General features: G+C 40.6%; 5 protein-coding genes across 5 annotated transcripts; 2 read left to right on the plus strand and 3 right to left on the minus strand.

Annotated features, from left to right (window-relative positions):
• The first annotated feature begins 1,199 nt into the window (after positions 1-1,199).
• LOC137717834 (probable folate-biopterin transporter 2) lies at positions 1,200-4,013 on the plus strand. The gene is made up of 5 exons (XM_068457321.1): positions 1,200-2,037; positions 2,410-2,669; positions 2,768-2,863; positions 2,935-3,105; positions 3,188-4,013. Exons 1-5 carry the CDS (start codon positions 1,668-1,670, stop codon positions 3,785-3,787), a joined length of 1,497 nt encoding a protein of 498 aa, XP_068313422.1. The 5' UTR covers positions 1,200-1,667; the 3' UTR covers positions 3,788-4,013.
• A 640-nt stretch (positions 4,014-4,653) lies between these two features.
• On the plus strand, positions 4,654-6,997 carry LOC137716748 (probable folate-biopterin transporter 2). Its single transcript, XM_068456126.1, has 5 exons — positions 4,654-5,327; positions 5,624-5,883; positions 5,958-6,053; positions 6,124-6,294; positions 6,378-6,997. Exons 1-5 carry the CDS (start codon positions 4,958-4,960, stop codon positions 6,975-6,977), a joined length of 1,497 nt encoding a protein of 498 aa, XP_068312227.1. The 5' UTR covers positions 4,654-4,957; the 3' UTR covers positions 6,978-6,997.
• A 76-nt stretch (positions 6,998-7,073) lies between these two features.
• Positions 7,074-10,210, minus strand: LOC137716747 (L-type lectin-domain containing receptor kinase IX.1-like). The gene is made up of 2 exons (XM_068456125.1): positions 10,088-10,210; positions 7,074-9,139 (listed from the first exon to the last, which is right to left on the minus strand). Exon 2 carries the CDS (start codon positions 8,810-8,812, stop codon positions 7,262-7,264), a length of 1,551 nt encoding a protein of 516 aa, XP_068312226.1. The 5' UTR covers positions 8,813-9,139; positions 10,088-10,210; the 3' UTR covers positions 7,074-7,261.
• Positions 10,211-14,488: 4,278 nt separating this feature from the next.
• Positions 14,489-16,582, minus strand: LOC137718107 (L-type lectin-domain containing receptor kinase IX.1-like). Its single transcript, XM_068457614.1, has one exon. The coding sequence runs from the start codon at positions 16,580-16,582 to the stop codon at positions 14,714-14,716; it is 1,869 nt and encodes a 622-aa protein (XP_068313715.1). The 3' UTR covers positions 14,489-14,713.
• A 2,011-nt stretch (positions 16,583-18,593) lies between these two features.
• On the minus strand, positions 18,594-20,588 carry LOC137717252 (L-type lectin-domain containing receptor kinase IX.1-like). The gene has a single exon (XM_068456555.1). The coding sequence runs from the start codon at positions 20,586-20,588 to the stop codon at positions 18,594-18,596; it is 1,995 nt and encodes a 664-aa protein (XP_068312656.1).
• Positions 20,589-21,443: the final 855 nt, after the last annotated feature.

Consider the following 21,443-nt stretch of genomic DNA (forward strand, 5'->3'; position numbering starts at 1 on the left):
CTCAAGGCTACTCCAGCACACGAGCAAAACAAGTATAGTATGGCGGATGGGAGGGGTCAAGAAAGGTATCTACTTCGCATCATCACCCACGTGGAACTTCAACATATTGAACCTTTGTTTTTTTTTGGAAGAGAGAGAGGAGAGAGAGAAAGGGGAAGGGGAAAAAGAGGGGAGGGGAGGGGAGGGGAGGGGGGGGGGGGGAGGGGCGGCGACCTTCATTTTTGTTTTTTATTTTATTTGTGAAATTTTCTTTTTATTTTATTTTTCATCTTCATGTTTTTTTTGAATTTATTATTATTATTATTATTAGAGAATTGTTATTAGCACTTCAAAAATCTCATTCTACACTTCAAACTTTCTATATTAGGAAATAAAAATACACTTATGAGAAGTGTAGAATGAGATTTTTGGAGTACTAATAACATTTCCTTTATTATTATTATTATTTGTGGTCAAGGAAGCTAAAAAGGAAGTAGGATATTCTCATCTCTTTTTTTCCCTCCTCTTCACGTCAACATTTTATATTTATTTTTTTTACAAAGAGAAAGACAAAGAGAAGAATGTGAGAGGACGGAAGGTAAGAGGGAAACAGGTTGGAAGAGAATTATAGTCCGCTAAAAAGTGTGACTCCTTGTTAGCACACATACATTTAACAAAAAAAAAATTAAATGGGATATAATGGATGTGACATTTTCAATAGGTTAGGTCCTTAATTGGAATGTTTCAAAAGATTGAGACTAATTTAAAATGACACTAAAATATTGGAAGGTTTTTAGTACTTAATCCAATACTTAAATATGGTAAGTTTTAAACTTGAATTAAATTTTGGAAAACTATTCAGGTTAAAACCTAAAAAGAATCGTATTTAAGCCAGAAAATCTCAAAATTCAATTTTTATTAGCTCAGTACAAATATGACAAAAAGTTTTCAATGTGCTTGAAACACAGGATGACACATCACATATCGTTTTATAATTAGAGACAATTTTTTTAATTCTATTCAATGATATAATAATAACATATTTCGTATTACCCGGCAGCCACTGTGAAATATCTCTCATCACGGCGAGCGGGTGACTTTTGAGATGGGCAATGACCTTTCTCTTGTTTTCTTCTCACCGAGTCCAAATGATTTTGCTGCCAAAAAATTCCACGCATTATACAGTACCCGATAGTAACACTGTAAAAACTGGAAACCAAGATCGGATTTTGATAAACGAAATGGAGTAAAACTGTGAACCTTTTACCTTGGTTATAGACGTCGGGGAAGGTAAGAGATACCCTTATTCTCTGTTCTTCTGCTACCTTGAAGTTATATCTACCAGGAGCCCTTTGATCCACGGTCCACCTTCCTCAGATCCATCACTGTGAATTAATTTCAGAAAGCTGCTGCTTCTGTGCTTGCTTTTTCGTTATCTGGTTTTCTGTTGTGGTTGTTGGAGCTTTTTAATTAAGCAGAAGCCAAAATCAAGATCAGAAATTTGAAGCTTCTCTGAGAAGAATCTATCATTTGGAAGAAACCCAGTTCGAGAAAAGCTGAATCTTGAACTGGGTTTTTCAATTTGAGGCAGAAAGTTCAGGAATCAGATTCCAATTTTTCAGGAAACAACACTGATCTGCTTTCTGGGTTGTTGTGATTTTCTGCAAATTTGTATCGGGAAGTGAGTAATGGTGGAGGAAGAGGAGGAGGTTCTGAATCCCTCCGGGGATATTGCAGAGGAAAAAGAGCCGGAAAAAGGGTGTTGTGGAGCTCTCTGCACTCCAATCCAATGGTTCAGAATGCTATGCGTGGAACTGCATTGGAGTTTTGTATTGGGGGTGGTGGTCGTTTATGGAGTAAGTCAAGGACTCGGCGGAGCTCTTTATCGCGTCGGCACGGAGTATTACATGAAGGATGTGCAGAAGGTGCAGCCTTCTGAAGCTCAATTTTATCAGGGAATCACCAATATTCCTTGGCTTGTCAAGCCTCTCTGGGGCCTCCTCACTGATATTCTTCCCATTTTCGGGTATCGAAGACGGCCTTATTTCATTATAGCAGGTAAATGATGCAGCTTTAGTTTCATGTTAATTCAAATTTAAAATCTTTTTTTTTTTGTGTGTTTTGATGTTCAATCGATGTGCTCACATTTGGCCTTAAATTCCACAAACTATGCATCGATACCATGTTGGTACGTTTTCTCGGACATATTGGCAGTCTGTCTTTATTAAATAACGGACGTCCATTCCATAACCGGACTATTCTAATAGACGAGAATATCAGTTGAACTATTGCTTTTTTTTAGTAGCTTTTGCTTTTTTTACGAAAAAAGGAAAATTCGAACATTCCGCATGGATTTATGAGGTGACATGTGTAGGAGTTTCTAGCTGACATGGTGTCCTGATTAGCTCATCAACGCCATGTTTTTATTAGGTTCTGTTGGTGTGATGGCAATGCTCGTTTTATCGTTCCATGCAAAGTTGCACATTGCACTTGCCCTCTTGGCATTAACAACCGGAAGTGGCGGAGTGGCTGTCGCAGATGTGACCATCGATGCGTGTGTGGCACAGAACAGTATTAATCATCCTAGTCTCGCAGCCGATATCCAGAGCCTGTGTGCCCTGAGTTCCTCCATTGGAGCACTACTGGGGTTCTCTGTTAGCGGCATCTTCGTTCATCTTCTAGGCCCTAAGGTCAGTTTATTTTCACTTGTATCTGTTCAAGTTTTTATAACTTCTTAGAAAAAATGGCATTTTTAACATTAGAGTTTCTTTCTCCTCTTCCTTGGTAGGGGGTGTACGGCTTGTTGGCAATCCCATTTGGACTTGTGTTCTTAATCGGAACTTTGATCAAGGAAGCTCATTCACCAAACTTCGCTTACACGCAGGTAGTCCTTTGCTCGATTCTGGGGTTCTCTCTGTTTCATGCTCACGATCTAATGTCGCATGTTGGGCACAGGTGAATCAGAAGTTTGTCGATGCTGGCAAATCCATGTGGACAACATTGAAATGCCCTGATGTATGGAGACCATGCGTATACATGTACTTTTCCCTTGCATTGAGCTTGAATATCCTCGACGGAATGTTCTTCTGGTATACAGACTCGAAAGATGGTCCACATTTCTCTCAGGTATTCGACAATTACTAATTAGAGTGGATTTTATTACCTCAGTAATCGCTATATGAATTTAATCAGTCACATCTTTATGCAGGAGAATGTTGGATACATATTCTCAATAGGTTCAGTTGGTTCCCTTTTGGGGGCAGTACTCTATCAAAATGTTCTAAAGGATCATCCTTTCCGGGACTTGCTCTTCTGGACTCAATTGATTTACGGGGTGTCAGGAACATTAGACTTGATGCTCGTTTTGCGATTGAATCTGAAGTTTGGCATACCCGATTATTTCTTCGTTGTGATTGATGAAAGTGTATCTCAAATGACCGGAAGGCTCAAGTGGATGCCTCTTCTTGTACTCAGCTCAAAGCTTTGTCCCCCTGGAATCGAAGGAACTTTCTTCGCTCTGCTTATGTCGATTGATAACGTTGGACTTGTCTCGGCAACATGGGGAGGAGGCATTTTACTGCACGTATTGAAGGTTACACGGATGCAATTTGATAATCTCTGGCTAGCCATTCTGATTAGGAACTTTTTGAGATTAGCTCCTCTTTGTCTGCTGTTTTTGGTGCCTAGAGCTGATCCGAAATCTTCGATTCTTCCGACCGAAATCGCAAACACGAAAGAGGATATCGAAACTCTGGAAACAAAGAACGTTGAGTTAGTCTCCCTTGTAAACAGAGCACACCATCGATAGCCCGACTACGAGAAATTTACACCAAAATCGTTTTTGGTTTCAAAATCATACTTGAAGACCAAGCTAAAGTTGGAAATGTGCTACTATCACACACATTTTTTTTATTATTATTTTCCGCATTTTGTTAAATATTGGGAAATGTATTTCATGGTAGTCCAACTATGTATGGTGACATGCATTAAGAAAATTGTTTGGATGAATTAAAATTATATCCCTTTTTCTTCTATTGCACGTTCAGATATAATATTGGTCTACATGCCAACTGTTCTAACTTACATCTGTTCACTAAGCTGAATTTGAATACAAAATTTTTTGGTCATTGAAGGGTGAAGAAGATAGTTTGTTATCTGAGGGGAGAGTACCCGAGATAACAATAGTAACAACCCAGGGAAGTGAGTTCCGCACTCACTTTTCCTTTCTCTGCTCCTTCGTTTTTTCGAGGCTAGAGAATATAGAGACAAAAATAAGGTGAAGAGTGAAGAGAAAAAAAAACAATTAGGAGAGTGAAAATCACCTCCCAAACAAAAAACCAAGATCTTGTAAATAAGACTAGGGTGTGTATAGATTCGGTTGATTAAACCACTTATTACTATTATAGTTTAGTGATATCTCTCGTAAAGGAAAAGTCTGACGTTCGAATTTCGAGAATAATTTGATACCAATTTAGACACATTGTGCGAGTGCGACTCGGTCCAAATCCGGCACTCCACAGTTAATTACATCGTCATCTGTTGAAAAAAAAAAAAAAAAAGATTCGGTTGGTGAAAGTCAACTTGGCGCCCTTCTCAGTTCTGCTAACATGGAGGCTTGCAGCTAGCTATGGGGGTTTTTTAATCCATCTCGATCTTGAAGTTAGCTGGTTTTTCATTTTCTGAGATCCATAACTAATGAGAAAAGAATGAAGTACGCCATCATTGCAAAATTATTCACGAAAGCTGCTGTCTCTGTGTTTTTAGTTTTGTCTCGAAGAAACTCAGTTCAAGCTTCCTTCCGGAGTTTCCAATAGTTTCGAAGAAAACCAGATCGAAAAAACCGAAAACTCGAACTGGGTTTTGTAGGTTTTTCAAATTCAAGCATTGTTCAGGAAACACAGATTCCCAGAGTTCAGGAAACTCTGATCTGTTTGCTGAGTAGTTGTTGTTTCCTGCAAATCTGTATAGGAAGTGAGTGATGGTGAAAGAGGAGGAGGAGGTTCTCGATCCCTCGGGCGATACTACATACGAAAGTGAACCGAAAAAAGGGTGCTGTGATGCTCTCTGCACTCCAATACAATGGTTCAAAATGCTCTGTGTGGAATTGCATTGGAGTTTTGTATGGGGGGTAGTTGTTGTTTATGGAATAAGTCAGGGACTGGGAGACGCTCTTTCTCGCATCGGTACGGAGTACTACATGAAGGATGTGCAGAAGGTGCAGCCTTCTGAAGCCCAATTTTACCAAGGAATTATCTATATTCCTTGGATTGTCAAGCCTATCTGGGGTCTCCTCACTGATGTTCTCCCCATTTTCGGGTATCGAAGACGGCCTTATTTCATTTTTGCTGGTAAGTGATGCAGTTTTAGTTTCTTGTTAACTTAAAAATCAGTAGTTCTAGTTGGTTTTTATGTCCAAGGTTAAATATAGACTTGAGGATAGATTTCATGTTTTAAAATGCAGTTTGGGCATTATGTTCGGGGTTTGTATAGGGAATGAGTAGGCATTTAATTTCAAATGTTGTTGATTTTAGATGTGTTGCTTTCCCTTCGTTGTTCGAAATCTACATGTTTTAGATCAACAAACCATTCCCTATACGAACCACGAGCAAGAAGGACTGATTGTTCATGTTTTATTTGATATTAGGTTCTATTGGTGTGATCTCGATGCTCCTAATATCGTTCCACGAAAAGCTGCATCTCGCACTTGCCATCTTGGTATTAACAGGTGGAAGTGCTGGAGTTGCTATAGCAGATGTCACCATTGATGCCTGTGCGGCAAAGAACAGTATCCTTCGCCCTTCACTTGCATCAGATATCCAAAGTCTGTGTGCCTTAACTTCGTCCATTGGGGCACTTGTCGGATTCTCCCTTAGTGGTATCTTTGTTCATCTTATAGGCCCTAAGGTCAGCTTCTTTAAAACTTCTGCTCTCGTATTTCAATTGAAAATATCATGATTCTATCTCCTCTTCTGTGGCAGGGAGTTTTCGGCCTGTTGGCAATCCCATCAGGACTTGTCGTTGTAGTTGGAACTCTGCTTGATGAACCTCGCTCACCCAATTTTTCCTTCACATCGGTAGTTTTATACTTCTGCTGCTTCTCGCTTCTTTTCAAGCTAATTGCCTAATATTCCATGCTGGGCGCAGGTCGGTCAGAAGTTTATTGATGCTGGAAAAGCCATGTGGACAACATTGAAATGCCCTGAGGTATGGAGACCTTGCTTGTACATGTACTTATCCATTGCATTGAGCTTGAACATCCTTGACGGAATGTTCTACTGGTATACAGACGCGAAGGATGGCCCGTCTCTCTCTGAGGTATTCGATTATCATTTACGAGATGAGTTTTGGAAACTAAGATGAATATATTTCTAAAGTTAATCATTCACACCTTTATGCAGGAGAATGTCGGATATATATTCTCGATAGGTTCAGTTGGTTCACTATTGGGGGCAGTACTCTATCAAAATGTTCTGAAGGATCATCCTTTCCGGGACTTGCTCTTCTGGACTCAGTTGATATACGGGTTGTCAGGAACATTAGATTTGATGCTCGTTTTGCGATTGAATTTGAAGTTTGGCATACCTGATTATTTCTTCGTTGTGATTGATGAAAGTGTATCTCAAATGATAGGAAGGCTCAAATGGATGCCTCTCCTCGTGCTTAGCTCAAGGCTTTGTCCCTCGGGAATTGAAGGAACATTTTTTGCTCTGCTCATGTCAATCGAAAATGTTGGAGTTATGTCAGCATCGTGGGGAGGAGGCGTCTTACTGCATGCATTGAAGGTTACAAGGACAAAATTTGATAATCTCTGGCTTGCCATTCTGATTAGGAACTTGTTGAGATTAACTCCTCTCTTTCTGCTGTTTTTGGTACCCAAATCTGATGCGAGATCCGCCATTCTTCCAACAGAAATTTTGAACACGAAAGAGGATATTGAAACTACAGAAACAGAGAACATTGAATTGGTCTCCCTTGTTAAGAGAGTTGATGGTAGATAGCTCAACAAGAATAAAAAAACAATTCATCTCCAATTCATTTTTTGTTTTGTTTTCAGAAACACATTCAACTTGCAGATTGAATTTCGATATCTGAGATGGATGTAAGTATTGTCCTTAAATTGCTGATGCAGTTTGTTATTTTACTAACAGATTACATGGTCCCCTTATGCGAAAGCATGTCGAACTAATAAGAAGGATTAACTAGCAACAAGAAATAAAGATACTGGATCAGATTTTATATCTGAAATCACACAATCTTGTAGCATGAGTAAGGCAGTACTACTTCAACGACCATCCAAGCTAGAAGTTAAAGATATGTGAGAGGCTGAATCGGCTTCGTGTTGAGGTTGAGGCAGTGGATGATGGTCATGCATGTCTGGTGGAAGTTCTGGCAGCGGCGCTTCGAGCTGAAGAACCTTTATCACCTGCCCTGCTTTTGGTCTTTCCGTTTTCATGGGGTGGGTGCACCATAACCCCACAAATAGCAAACATTCCATTTCATTTCTATCAAAGTTCAAATTTAATCTCTCATCGGCTACATGGAGAAGATTTCCGGCAAGGTAGAGCTGCCAAACCCACCGGAAAAGTGGCACGTGATACTCTTCATCTTGGTAAGTCCTCCTTCCACATGCAATTTCCAAGGCTACAACTCCCAAACTGTAAATGTCTGATTCTTTACTGGCCCTCCCTCCACTTGCATATTCTGGGGCCATGTATCCGAAAGTCCCTACTACCCCTGTTGTCTGACTCCTGAATCGCGGATCCACGAGCTTCGCAATACCAAAATCACCAAGCTTAGTGCTGAAATTATCGTCCAACAGTACGTTAGCTGATTTGATATCCCTGTGAAGGACACATTGCTCTGCTTCTTCGTGTAGGTAATGAAGTGCCGAGGCCAACCCTAAAGCTATCTTGTACCGGGATTCCCATTGCAGAGTTACTCGAGAACCAAACAGGTGTGTGTCAAGGCTGCCGTTGGACATGTATGCATAAACAAGCAAGCATTCTCCGTTCTTGTGACACCATCCAATGAACTCAACCAGATTTCGATGAAATAAGTGGCTTATTATCTTCACTTCATTGATGAAGATTTTCTCATAGTGCTCGGATTCTGTCAAGATTCTCTTAACAGCAACTAGGCAGCCAAGATCTTGTAAGATCCCTTTATAAACTTGTCCTGACCCTCCCTGGCCTAGCCTTCTTTCTTTCGCGAAGTCATTAGTGGCCACGACTAATTCTTCGTACGAAAACCTTTTTGGGACAGCTAGTCCCTCAAGCTTCGCACTTATAGACTGCAATCCATTGGAGCTGTGATTTCCGTTCTCAAACAATCCAAGAATCCTTTTAACAAAACAACTTAAGGCCACGCCAATCGCCACAATCAAGAAGGAAGCCACAAAGACCACTATCAACCATTTCTTCTTTCCTTTCCGCTTGTGTTTCCTGTTTTTCTCATGTGCAGGATGCAAACTTGAATTGAAATCCCATGAGTATATCGTGTGCCGCTCGGGGTATTGTCCGGTAGCAGCTGAAAAACCAATAGTAACCAAATCGGGAAGGCACTTGCGTAGGTCAACATTGTAAGAAAGAGAAGAATTGCCTACGAAAACAGGGTTTTCCTTGTTTGTCCAGAACACACTGAGGTTTTTAGTGGTAGCATTGTAAGTTATCCACACATTCACCTTCTTCTTATTATAATCGCCGCTAAAGTTCCAACTAGCATGAACAACAGAAGAGATTCTATTGATATTGATCCCAACATGCGGTCCGGCTGGATCCCAGTAACTGTTTGAGTGGGTATCGAACTCGACGGAAACAATTTTGCTGTGTGACATGGTGGTGCTGTTGAATAATCCGAGAAAACCCCCACCCGAGTTAGGCGGAATTGGGACACCAACAGGAGCAAGGAAAAACGCAAACCCGTCACTATGGTTTTGGCCAGCAGCGTTGATATTGGAAGTGAAATGAGTAGCGAAGTCTGCAAGTGACCCGGAGTTGGAGTCCCATAAGTGCAAAGGGTCTGCATATGTAGCCCGCCCAACGGTCCACGTCCATGTAGACTCTGCGTTGAGTTCAATCCCTCCTACTACAGGCGCTGCGTCACCTTCGTAGACAATGTTCGTTGTGCCAACATAAAATTGTGTAATATTGAAGGAAAGTGGCTGAGCAAAGTGAGGGAAGCAGGTGATCAAAATGAAGAAGTATTGAAGACGAAAACTTACGTCTCTGCTGCTTGTGTTGTTTAGAGACATTGCATTCGAACGCAACTGCGATTCGCACACAAATTCTCACAATTCTAATTAACCCAAGTTTAACAGAATAGGAGAGATTGAAACCAAACTAATAGCCACAAATAAACTGCTGATATAATCTTAAAATAAATGCAATTGTTCGCCTCTTTACCTTGTCCACACTTTCATACCGGATACGATTCAATTATTTCCATTACAAGACGAAGACAGATCGGGGACTGCTCGGTCAATGCAGGAAAAGAATAGTGCTAAGAATGGCGACCAGTTTCCGATCTGTCTTCATCTTTACAAGAAAATATTCAAATCTAGCATGCTAGTAAGAATGGGCTTGGTTCATGGGCTTGGGCCTACTAGGATTTGGGCTTGAGTTCAGTGGGCCTATGGTTTACTGGGTTTGGGTCTAAAGACTTGGCCCAAAGGCCTGGGTCTTTGGACTTGGGTTTGGGCCTCTGGTGACCTGGCCCAAAGGCCTGGATCCATGGATCTAGATTTGGGTTTTGGACTTAGGCTTGGGTAATTTAGGTCGGATTTTGGGTCTCGGGTCGGGTTGACCTAGTTTCAGGCCATGGTTTAGCTGGTTTCTGGGCAAAATTTCAAACGGTTATAACTTCTTCAATACTCAAACAATTGAGTGATTCAAAAACCAAAGTTGTAGTACTCAACGAGATGAAGAGAATGGTACTTTGCACAACGCTAACTCGCCGTGGTTTGGCTAGAAAACACCTCGAAAGGGACGGTGCTCACTGAAAAATTTGGAAAAGCTACTCCTAACTATTTTCTGCTATTCACATGTATACACAACTTAAACAAGCTTCGATCTAACCCTAAAACAGATCCCAAGGATTTTTAGACGCTTACCAATGTCGGAAAATCATGAAACACGTCGGAGAAGACGATGAATAGTGTCGGCCCAGAGGGAGAGAAGGGTTTTAGGTGTTCTTTCTTCGAATTTGAGTTCACAAGGGTGATGGTGGTGGTTTGAGTTGTTGTGTGTGAGTTTCAGAGAGGAGAGGGAAAGTTAAGAGTTGAGGGAGAGAGACATCCGAGAGTTTAGAGAGGGAGAGTGATGGAAGAGTTGTGAGAGAGAGAGAGAGAAGAGTTAGGGAAAGTAATAGAGGGAAGAGAGAAGAGGGGGTCACGGGAGGAAAAGAAAAAAAAAACATGTGGGCCCTAGTGGCTCACAAAAAAAGGCCACTAAAGATGAACCACAAAATATCCAAAAACGTTCGACGTTCGAACATAGAATCTTCGTTATAAATCTGAATTTAAATCTGTTCACACCTACGAGGTCGTGGCGATGAGTACAATTAGAATAAATGAATTAAACTAGAAACACGCGTTCCTATGAGATGGTCAACAAAAGTCAAACTGAGGGTAAAACGGTAATTTTTTATGTTTGTTAATATGAAAATATACAAAATTTGAGACGGTATTTCATAATTAATTTAGAAGCAATTAGATTTTTTAACCCTAGGATTTCGAAAAAAAAATGAAGGGAAATATGGGATTCCTCACTGTTGAGCCGCATCACCCGTGCTGCCGAGCTAGCTGGTCCGAAGCCCAGCCGTAGCCAGGACGACATAATTTTGATGCCATGGACCTCTCGCTGCAGCCCCATGGGCTTGCTGCCATTGCACTGCAACCAAGCCTTAGCCTGAGTTGGTGTACGCACGGGCCCGAAGCCTTGAGTCCATTCCAGCAGGCCTGAATGCCTTGCTGGGTTCTATCCTTGTCTCGGCCCATCATGCCAGCAAGCTTTACTTGCTAGGCTTGCCATCTGCCATGGCCCGCGATCATTGAAGTCAACCCAGATGGCTGGGCTTGTTTCCCAAGGCCTAAAAACGAAGCCAGCTTTCAGTTGGGCTTCGCGCGTCTATTCCAGGCCAGGCCCCTGCTAGGCCCGTGTCCCTTCCCCTACTCAAAGCGCCTCTGTTGCCCAAGACCAGCAAATTTGCTGCTGGGCTTTTTCCCCAGACCCAGGCCCCTGGCCTATTCAACCCTTCTTAGGGTCTTGCCCAATACACGACACCCTAGCCCACCGTGATTGGGCTATATTTTTTCGAACCTAATGTTATTTTTGGTATTCCAACAAATATTAACCTAAATGTTATTATTATTTTTTGCTTCTACGATCAAATCTGAATAATTACGATATATTAAATTAATTAAAGTGACCAACAATCCATTAATCTGATAATTAATCTAAAATTATTAACCTGAAGTTCACTTTTTGGTAGTTAACGATTCAATAAATTATTTCGTTTCTTTAAACCGTTGACTATCTTTCGTAGTCCTGATGCATTCACACTTGGGGTTCCTGAAGCAACCCACAAATTCACTACGCTTTATTGTACACAGTATTCTGTGTTCTTGCAGGTACCTATATATGAACCGGATGTTCATAACTAAATCAATCTTGTAGTTTCAAATTTAGTGCCTTTGAAACCCGAAGTTTTCATTCAAAACTTATCACATGAAACCCGTAGCTTTCATGCTTAAATTAAACCAATACATGTCTATAGAACCCGCATGTTCTACGATATATGTCAATGGATTTCCATATGACTAACCACGTTTTGTTGTACCCTCTGTTTTAGGGACATGTCGAACCTGAACAAGCTCAATTTCACCACTTTGGAAGTATCTAGAAGAAACTACTTGAAGTGGGTTCAAGATGTGAAGCTCCATCTTACTGCAAAAAGTCTTAGAGCTACTATCGAGGAACCTATCGACGATGAACCCATCGACGAAGCTGAGAAAGTTACTGTTATGATCTTCATCTGAAAACACATCCATGATGCAATGCAAACCGAACACCTCGTAGAGGAGGATCCATGTATTCTCTAGCTCGCTTTGGCCGATCGCTTTGATCATCAGAAAGACATATACTTGCCTGAAGCAAGACACGACTAGCAGCATTTATGCTTTCAAGATTTTAAGTCTGTGAATGAATACAACTTTGAAGTTCGTAGAATCCGATCACTTTTTAAATTTTGTAAAGAGGACTTAACTGAACAGGATCTCCTGGAAAAGACCTATTTGACTTTCAATGCTACCAATATCATCCTGCAACAACAATATAGGGTACAGAAGTTCACCAAATTTTCAAATTTGATCTCTATTTTACTTCTTGCTGAAAAGCAGAACCAGCTTTTGATGAAGAATCATCGAGCTTGACCCACTAGCTCGAACGCTCCACCTAAAGCGCATGTGACTAATTCTAGCAGCCACAACTGACGGAAATATCGTCATGGCCGTGGTAATGGGTGACAAGCCCTACCACGAGCCCAAGGCCAACAGAGACAAGGCCCACCCAAGGGAGGAAATTTGACTCAGAAGCGCTAACCCCTTGCCTCTAAGGCCCCAAACTTCAAGAACAAAGGAAAAGCTATCGTTCAATCAACTTCTACTGAATTGGACATGTGCTACCGTTGTGGATCAAATGATCATTGGTCACGTGTATGCCAAGTTACCTCGGAGGCTATTACCAAGTATTATTCCCGTCGTGAGTCTAACTTTGAGCATGTGAAACATCTCGAAGATGCTACTACACTATGGAGGTTTCAGATTTTCAACAGGCATCTACTCCTATGGAAGAATAAAGTTTTATTTTTCTAAAAATATTTAGAGGACTAAGCTAAAGTTGCATAACTGATGCCATATCGCTATGTTATTCAACTAACAAATTTAATAGCCCAATATATATACACGAAAGCGCGTCGAAAACACAAAAGAAGTACTAGAACCCTAAAACTAAGATATTAAATTCAGACATTATCTATTCTAAAATTAAGGACAGTAAAATGATTCACCCTTGATTTTGCCTTATTTACATCACAGCCACCAAATATGTGTCTAGGTTGGAGATTAATTATTAAAAGTTAAGAGGGTAATTGTGTTAGTAGGTTTGGGTTTAGGGTTGTGCCATTGTTGCCTGATTTGGGCTGGTGGGTTTTGGGCTCAAAGTGGGCTGCCCAGTTGGTAGACAAAATTACCCTTTTGCCTGCTTTAATCAAGATCCAACGGATAGAATTTGGGGGCAAATTGATCAATTTACACCAAGGATAGGGTTTTGGTGTCAGTGGTTTGGGTGCAGGAATTGGGGTAGATGGGACTTCACAACATGATTTGGGGGAGAGAAAGAAAGGGGGTTGGGTGCATGATTTGAGGGTAGGTTGAGGGAATAGGTTCTGGATTGCACTTTCTTCTCCGTCTCTTTTTTCCTTCGAGCATCCGACAACACTGATATAACATCGGGTGTAACGTTTTCCTCTTTCCGTTTTCTTTTTCCCAATTTGTTGAATTTGTATTTTATTGTTTGCATATTACCCTTTGACAGCAAGGTAGCGATTGTGATGGCTTCCACTCAGGGCATCGGCTCTTAAAGGTACCTCCGTCGTCATCTCCTCTCGCAAGCAGATCACAATACAACTAGCTTCCCGTCGAAAAAGTGAACTTCTATTTTATTAGCTTGGGGCAGTTCAATTTACTTGCTGAAAGAAAAAGTTATAAAGCTGTTTATTTGTTGCATTTTCTATTTATTTTTTGTATTTTATTTTTGGCCTGAAATTGTGTTGATATTTTCTAGGTTGTTTGAAATTTCACTAATTCAAATATGAAATCGTATTAATTTTCATGGCATTATCAATATCGGCCCCGATGCATCTGTGAATGAAGCTTGGAAATTGGAATAGATAGCCCTGGTTGTGTGAACTGTTTGGCTGAGATTTTGTATTGTTCCATTAAACAAAATTAATTCTTTCTGCCACCCGAGCCAGAACCCAAATATTTGATTTTTTACTTTGGTTGGTTACTTTGATGGTTGATCGCAAATTTAATTTCTTTCTTTTCTCTTATGTGTTCTTGGTAGCGCCCTCCCCTCACTTTCTCAATTATCGGTTGGAAATGTAAAAATGGATGAGCTGAGAAAAAAAAGGGAGGTTAGTTTTCTGCATTTGCAACTCTCTGATTTTTTTCTTGTGCTAAGTCCTTAACACTATTTCTGTTATCGAAGTAACGTTTACAATTACCTTGGGCAATTCTGAAAGACTTATTTTATCATGTGGATTTAGTTTGATTGATTTTTGAATAATTGATAAATGAGTGTTAAATTGTGGGTTACAATTTTATAACCCACAACAGAGTGCAGACACATTTGCTAGTTATACATCGAAAATCATAACACCAATAGCCATGCAACTTGGTCATCGCAGATAATTCGCATCCAACGATTTTATCTCGAGCTGACAAATGCACTTCCTTAATTCTAAAACGACAAGTAAACAAAAAAGATTCAGATGATATTGTACATCGATGTAGCTTGGCAGTTCTAAATTTGATGACCTGCTGGTTAGAAGAAACTGTTCAGAGTTGTTCCACATCGGTGAAGAACAAGGTTTGCTATGTGCTTATATGGTCTTGGGTTACGTCCCATATTGCCAATTGATTTTACGATGGAATCTCAATTTCATCAGAAACTAGACGCTAAAGATCATTGAGAGGAACCAACTGGTGCTGAGGCAGGAGTGGAATGTCAAGCATGTCAGGTGGAAGTTCCGGAAATGGTGCTTCGAGCTGAAGAACCTTCATCACTTGTCCGACTTTGGGCCTTCCCTCGCTTTTGGGCTGAGTGCACCATAATCCAACAACTAACAAGCATTCCATTTCGTTTTGGTCAAAGTCCACTTCCAATCTTTCATCAGCTACACATAGAAGATTTCCAGCAAGGTAGAGTTGCCAAACCCAACTCACAAGTGGCAAGTACAACCCCCCATCACAGTAAGTCCTCCTTCCACATGCAAGTTCGAAGGCGACAGCTCCAAAACTAAACATGTCAGATTCTTTACTGGCTCTCCCTCCGTTTGCATATTCAGGGGCAGTGTATCCAAAAGTCCCTACCACCCCTGTTATCTGAATCTTGAACCGGGGATCCACGAGCTTGGCAATCCCAAAATCCCCAAGCTTAGCACTGAAATCTTTGTCTAACAAGTCATTAGCTGATTTGATATCCCTATGAAGAACGCACTGCTCTGCGCCTTCATGTAGATAATGAAGAGCGGAAGCCAAGCCTAAAGCTATCTTGTACCTGAAATCCCATTGCAATGTTGTTTTTGAGCCAAATAGATGCGTATCCAGGCTGCTGTTTGGCATGTATGAATGAACAAGTAAGCATTCTCCTTGCTCATGACACCATCCGATGAATTGCACCAGGTTTCTATGTATCAACCGACTTATTATCTTCACTTCATTGACAAAAACTCCCTCGTAGTGCTCAGATTCCGTGAAGACTCTCTTCACATCAACCTTGCAGCCTAGGTCTCTTATAGTTCCTTTATAAACCTGTCCTGAACCTCCGCGGCCTAGCCTTCCGTCATTTGCAAATCCATTGGTGGCTGCAACTAGTTCTTGGTAAGAAAATCGTTTTGGCAACGCTAGTCTCTGAAGATCCGAATTTATAGAAGACACCAATTTGGAGAACTTTTTGTGCCCCTTAGTCTTGTTTCTCTGTTTCCTCACAACCAGCAACCAACGTACGAACATACCAAGCATGAAAAGGAATAAAGAAATTACAACGAACGCAATCCAGAAAGTGCTTGTCCTTCTTTCCTTCGTTTTGCTACTTCGATCATAAGAAAACAGACTTGTACTGAAATCCCATGAACATAAAAGATGCCTCTCAGGGTATAATCCAGTAGCAGCTGAAAAACCAATTGTAACCCATTCAGGGAGAACATTTCGTAAGTCAATATGGTAAAAAAGGGAAGGTCTAAGCACAAAGTAAAGAGGACCCGGGTATCCCTCGTAGGACCAAACCACTGAGAGAGTTTTGGTTTTAGATATATAAAATATCCATACTTCAGCCATTCTTCCATTACTGCTGCTAATATCCCAACTGGCATTGACAACTGAGGAGACTTGATTCACATTGATCCCAACATGTGATCCTGGTGGATCCCATTCTTCGTTTGAGAAAGTATCAAACTCAACTGTTACAATGTTGTTTTTCGATTCTGCGAAATTCGTGATGGTATTGAATAATCCTAGACCACCCCCGACAGAGTTAGGTGGAATTGGAAGGCCAACAGGAGCTAGGAAAAAGGCAAATCCATCACTAAACTTGGTGCTGTGATTATGATTATCGATCTTGAACATGAAATGCGTTGTGAAATCTGTCAGTGTCCTTGTTCTAGAGTTACAGAGGTGAAAAGGTTCTCTATAAGTACACCGTCCTACGCAAAATAATTCATTAGCTTGGTTGAATTCGACAAGTGCTTCTAATGTATCCCTGGCATCACCTTCATAGACCAAGTTTTTGTTGGAGGTGTATCCCCAATATGGTGAATGAAAGTGCATGCGTGAAATTTGGAAGAGCAATCGGAGAGAGAAAAACGATGAAAACGAAGAGATAAAGGTAGCAATTATTAAAGTAGCACGGAGGAACACAAAATGTCACCTTCCTGCTTAGAGACATCCTAACTTTGTGCAACCGATCGAAGAAAGTATGCAGATTATTTTTCCGGTTGTTATAATTTGTGAAGGCAAAGCTTTTTAGTGTTTGGTGAAGAGTGGCAGACCGATCGACATAGGTACATAAGTTGAGAAATACATGATATATATATATAGGATTAAGGTATGTGTTTCTTTCGTAACAGTTGCATCCCAGCCTAGGAAAAATCTAAGAGAAAGTTGCTGCACTATTCTATTACTCGCATGCGACATGAACCATAAGTCGGATGCGCGTTTTGGGAGTTCGGGTATATCAATGTGTTCCATAGCTTCAAGGTGCGGTCGATTACGAATTGACGATGGCGATGACGAGTCATTGAATTAATCAAAGATCGAAAAGACCAATCATTACGAAATTCTTGCCCCTATACATTTTGGTGAATGAAGAATATATTCTACAGTTTTTTGTAAATACGAAATTTTCGTGCAATGAATGTAACAAGAACACGTGTATAAAAGAAAGGATTTGAATTAGTGAGAAAAATTAGGGTTACAATCTCTTAGTACAAGGCTTGATCCTTTTATTCTATCTCCGAAGTAGAATTTGATTCAAGGGTGGTGAACACTTGAAGGGTTGTTGATTCAAGGGTTGTTGAATTGATCTTGAACAAATCGGGACCACAAGTAGTGTCAAGTGGTAAGTGATCTTTGACTTTGATGGTGGATGAGTCCACACGTATGCTTGTTGTACTTGTTGATTCTCCACGAGCGTAATGAAGATTGCAGAGATTTTTCTAAGTCTTTTGAGTTTGTATAGTGTTTCTGAGAGTCCCTTATTTGTCTTGAGGTATTTATAGGCCTATCCGTGATTCTTTATATTGAACCAATTCATTTTCCGGGCCTTGATTTAAGGAAATTGCCTCCATAAATTGTTTTGACTAAAGCTTGATTTGAACTTAATTTGAACCAAATCACTAAACTCTTTAATTTAACAAAATTAACCTTACAAATGGAAAAAGTCAAATCAATTACCTTGGTAATTTAGTAAGGGAATTGTTATTGGCACTCCAAATTTCTCATTCTACGCTCCAAACTTTCTATATTTAGAAAGAAAAATACACTTGCGAGGAGTGTAGAATGAGATTTTTGGAGTGTCAATAACATTTCCCTTTAATAAATTAATTAATTGACATGATTTATGTTTGATTTAAGTCAAAGCCAATTAAAAGATAAGTTGCCTCCGTCCTCGTCTGGCCTCAATGCTGATCCAGCTAAATGAATTAATTTGTTGAAAGTGCAATTGAGTTGCCCAAAAGGTGCTGGCCAATTTCATCGTACTTGATTTTGATGTAACCAAGATATTGTAATTTGGCCTTGATTTGGAATTAATTTGAACCGAATCAATTAACTTGGTAATTTAATTAAATAAATTCATTGACATGATGTATGTTTGATTTAAATCTAAGTCAATCAAAAGATAATTCCTCAATTGTTTCCACCATTAATCTGGCAATTCTATTTCTTTTCATCAGTTGTTGACACGTGTAATTCTGATGACTCGTTCGATTTTGATGAGTCACATATTATATGTGCAATTTGTGAGACACATGGTACAACAAACCACATAAGTTCTTGTGGGTCACAATTTAACGTGTTGGTGAACATTTATTTTGCTTAAATTTCGACGTCTACAATGTTATTCTTAGACATCTGATGCAATTTGTTATTTCATAAAAAGGAAAAACTTAACTCAGACATTATACACCCGATATCATACAACTTTGCAGCATGATGTAAGGCAGTCCTTTGAGGGGAAGAAGACGAAAAAAAAATAAAATAAAATAAAATAAAATAAAATAAAAACAAGTAGGGGTCTTGAAGATATTACGCATGGATGTAGCTTGGTGATCGTGCTACTTTAACGACCCGAGGTGTTGAAGCTCGAAGTTATAGATACATGAGATTCCGATTCAGCTACTTGTTGAAGAGGATGAAACGGCAGAGGATGGTGAGGTCGGTCTTCTGGAAGCTCAGGCAGTGGTGCTTCTAGCTGAAGGACCTTCACCACCTCCCCTGCTTTTGGCCGTCTCTCCTTGTTGTAGTGAGTGCACCATAACCCCACCATTAACAAGCATTTCATTTTATACTGATCAAAATCCATTCGCAACGCCTCATCCGCTGCATCGAGTAGATTTCCCGCAACGTACAGTTGCCAAACCCACTCATAAAGCGGCCCACGGAAGCCTCCACCCTGCAGGTAAGGCCTCCTTCCACAAGCAATTTCCAAGGCCACAACGCCAAAACTAAACATGTCCGATTCTTTGCTGGCTCTCCCTTCATTTGCATATTCGGGGGCAATGTAGCCGTAAGTTCCTGCCACTCTAGTAGTGTGATGGGTCTTGGACCGGGACTGGGGATCCACGAGCTTTGCAATCCCAAAATCACCAAGCTTAGTTTTGAAATCGTCGTCCAGCAATATATTAGCTGCTTTGATATCCCTGTGAAGGACACACTGCTCTGCGCCTTCGTGTAGGTAATCAAGCGCCAAGGCCAATCCTATCGCTATGCCATACCTCCGGTCCCATTGCAACGTTGTTCTAGGGCCAAATAAATGCATGTCGAGGCTACCGTTAGGCATGTATGCGTAAACAAGGAAGCATTCGGCCCGCTCATAACACCATCCAACGAATTGCACCAAGTTTCGATGCATTACGCGCCTTATTACTGTGACTTCGTTGATGAAAAGGCTCTCATACTGTTCAGACTCAGCGAAGAATTTCTTGACAGCAACCGGGAAGGCTAGATCTTGTAATTTTCCTTTATAAACATGCGCCGACGCTCCTTGGCCTAGCCTGTTTTCGTCAGCAAAGCCGTTGGTGGCTTCAACTAATTCTTGGTAAGAAAATTCTTTTGGCAAGGAAAGGCTCTGAAGATTATGTGTAGGGGGGACATGATTGGAGGTATTTCCAGCTCCACTGGTACTGGTACTGGTACTGGTACTACCCGTCCGATTCATCACGAACCTCCATATGGCTACGCCGAGGACCAACACGACAGAAGTAACAGCTACAGCAATCAAAATTGGCCTCCAAATTCCCTTCTTTTTGCTATCTGAATCCAAACTTGAAGTGAAATCCCATGAATATATGACGTGGCGCTCATTGAGAAGGCCGGTAGCAGCTGAGAATCCAGTAGTAACCCACTCCGGGAGAACCTTTCTTAGGTCAACAACATAAGAAAGAGAAGATCTTCCCACATTGTGATCAGGGTCTTCCTCATATTTCCAAAACACGCTGAGGTTCTTGGTGGTAGCATTGTAATCTATCCTAACATGCGCAACCTTCCCGCTGTTGAAGCTTGCATTCCAGCTTGCAGTAACAACTGAGGAAATTTCGTTTATATTGATCCCTACGTGTGACCCTGGAGGATCCCATGGGTTCGTGAAAGTGTCAAACTCCACCATTACGAGCTGGTTAGTGGACTTGGCGAAACGAGAGGTGGTGTTAAATAGTCCGAGATCACAACCAGCAGAGTCTGGCGGGATTGGGAATTGAACTGGGGCAAGGAAAAAGACAAGTCCATCAGCGAAGTTGGTGTTGTTAAGAGTGTCGATTGTGAAGTAGAAATTAGTAGTGAAGTCTGAGAGTGTCCCCTTCGCCTTGTCCCATAGGTGCAGAGGCTTTGCATATGTGGCTCGGCCAGTGCGGAATAGTTCTGTGACTATGTTGAGTTCAATCACTCCCGACGAAGAAGGCACAGCGTCACCTCCATAGGAAATAGTGTCGTTGTTTGTTCCGGGAAAGAAGCGAGTGATGTTGAAGGAAAGTGGATGGGCAAAGGTCAAGGAAAGGAAACAATTGATGATGATGAAAATGTTCAAGAGACTAAAATTTGACAGCCTTCTTTGATACATTTCAACAACTTCTCGTGTAAATTCGAAAGAAAATTTTGTGTTTCAATTCTAAACACATGACTGGCCTTTCGAATTACACAAGAGAAATCATTGATCCACTCGACAAATGCATCCGAAGACTTTGATATAAAATGTTGGGTTTCTATGAACATATATACTGTTAGCCATCAGCTGTGTGTTACGAGGGTATCAATCTGTTTCATGGCTACGAGATATGCACGATGATGACGAAGTTGAATCATTAAACTAATGACAGAAGAAACAGTCTAGCTCATTGTTTTTAATGAAGGTTTAAGAGAGACAAGAGACATTTTTCGTTATGTTTATCGACAAATTTGAGATCTAAACATGACAAAAAATTCGTAACAATGCATAAAAATAAATCATAAATAATCTCCACCAGAAATATACAATGTTCTTTTCCACGGACGACTGATCCAATGTTCGAGAGCTGGACTGCATTGGCCACACTTTCAATAAGCAACCTTGGACAGACGTGTTTTCAATGAAAAATTTAGAGAAAAGTCAACTGACGAAAGAGAGAGCAATAAGAGGATTCTTTTCCAAGTAATATCAAGAAGTAGCATATCCGTTTGAGCTTACTACTCATTTTAGTTTCTTCCGTCTTTTTGTGATTTATAGCAAATTAATTACACTGTGATAAGCAGATACGAAGTAAGAAACGATGGTTCCTAACATGTAAGTAGCGAAGAAGTGTTACTTCTAGCAATGTCAACAGTACTGTCAATACGTCGATATTCACGAATCCCCACAACACAACACTGCCGACTTATAGTATACGTCTCGTTCAAGAAATAGAATCTCTCAAATGCACTTGAAGGGCAGCAACATTTT

The sequence above is a fragment of the Pyrus communis genome, chromosome 15 (genome assembly GCF_963583255.1).
Source record: "Pyrus communis chromosome 15, drPyrComm1.1, whole genome shotgun sequence".
Lineage (NCBI taxonomy): Eukaryota > Viridiplantae > Streptophyta > Magnoliopsida > Rosales > Rosaceae > Pyrus > Pyrus communis.

What these genes read in the sequence shown, in the direction of transcription:
- LOC137716748 (XM_068456126.1), top strand. Translation starts at nt 4,958, where the DNA reads ATGGTGAAAGAGGAGGAGGAGGTTCTCGATCCCTCGGGCGATACTACA. An exon ending in GCCTTATTTCATTTTTGCTG is followed by an intron (nt 5,328 to 5,623) that starts GTAAGTGATGCA and finishes ATTTGATATTAG; the next exon opens with GTTCTATTGGTGTGATCTCG. An exon ending in CCAATTTTTCCTTCACATCG is followed by an intron (nt 6,054 to 6,123) that starts GTAGTTTTATAC and finishes TGCTGGGCGCAG; the next exon opens with GTCGGTCAGAAGTTTATTGA.
- LOC137717252 (XM_068456555.1), bottom strand. Translation starts at nt 20,588, where the DNA reads ATGTATCAAAGAAGGCTGTCAAATTTTAGTCTCTTGAACATTTTCATC.
- LOC137717834 (XM_068457321.1), top strand. Translation starts at nt 1,668, where the DNA reads ATGGTGGAGGAAGAGGAGGAGGTTCTGAATCCCTCCGGGGATATTGCA. An exon ending in TTCATCTTCTAGGCCCTAAG is followed by an intron (nt 2,670 to 2,767) that starts GTCAGTTTATTT and finishes CTTCCTTGGTAG; the next exon opens with GGGGTGTACGGCTTGTTGGC. An exon ending in CAAACTTCGCTTACACGCAG is followed by an intron (nt 2,864 to 2,934) that starts GTAGTCCTTTGC and finishes TGTTGGGCACAG; the next exon opens with GTGAATCAGAAGTTTGTCGA.
- LOC137716747 (XM_068456125.1), bottom strand. Translation starts at nt 8,812, where the DNA reads ATGTCACACAGCAAAATTGTTTCCGTCGAGTTCGATACCCACTCAAAC.
- LOC137718107 (XM_068457614.1), bottom strand. Translation starts at nt 16,582, where the DNA reads ATGCACTTTCATTCACCATATTGGGGATACACCTCCAACAAAAACTTG.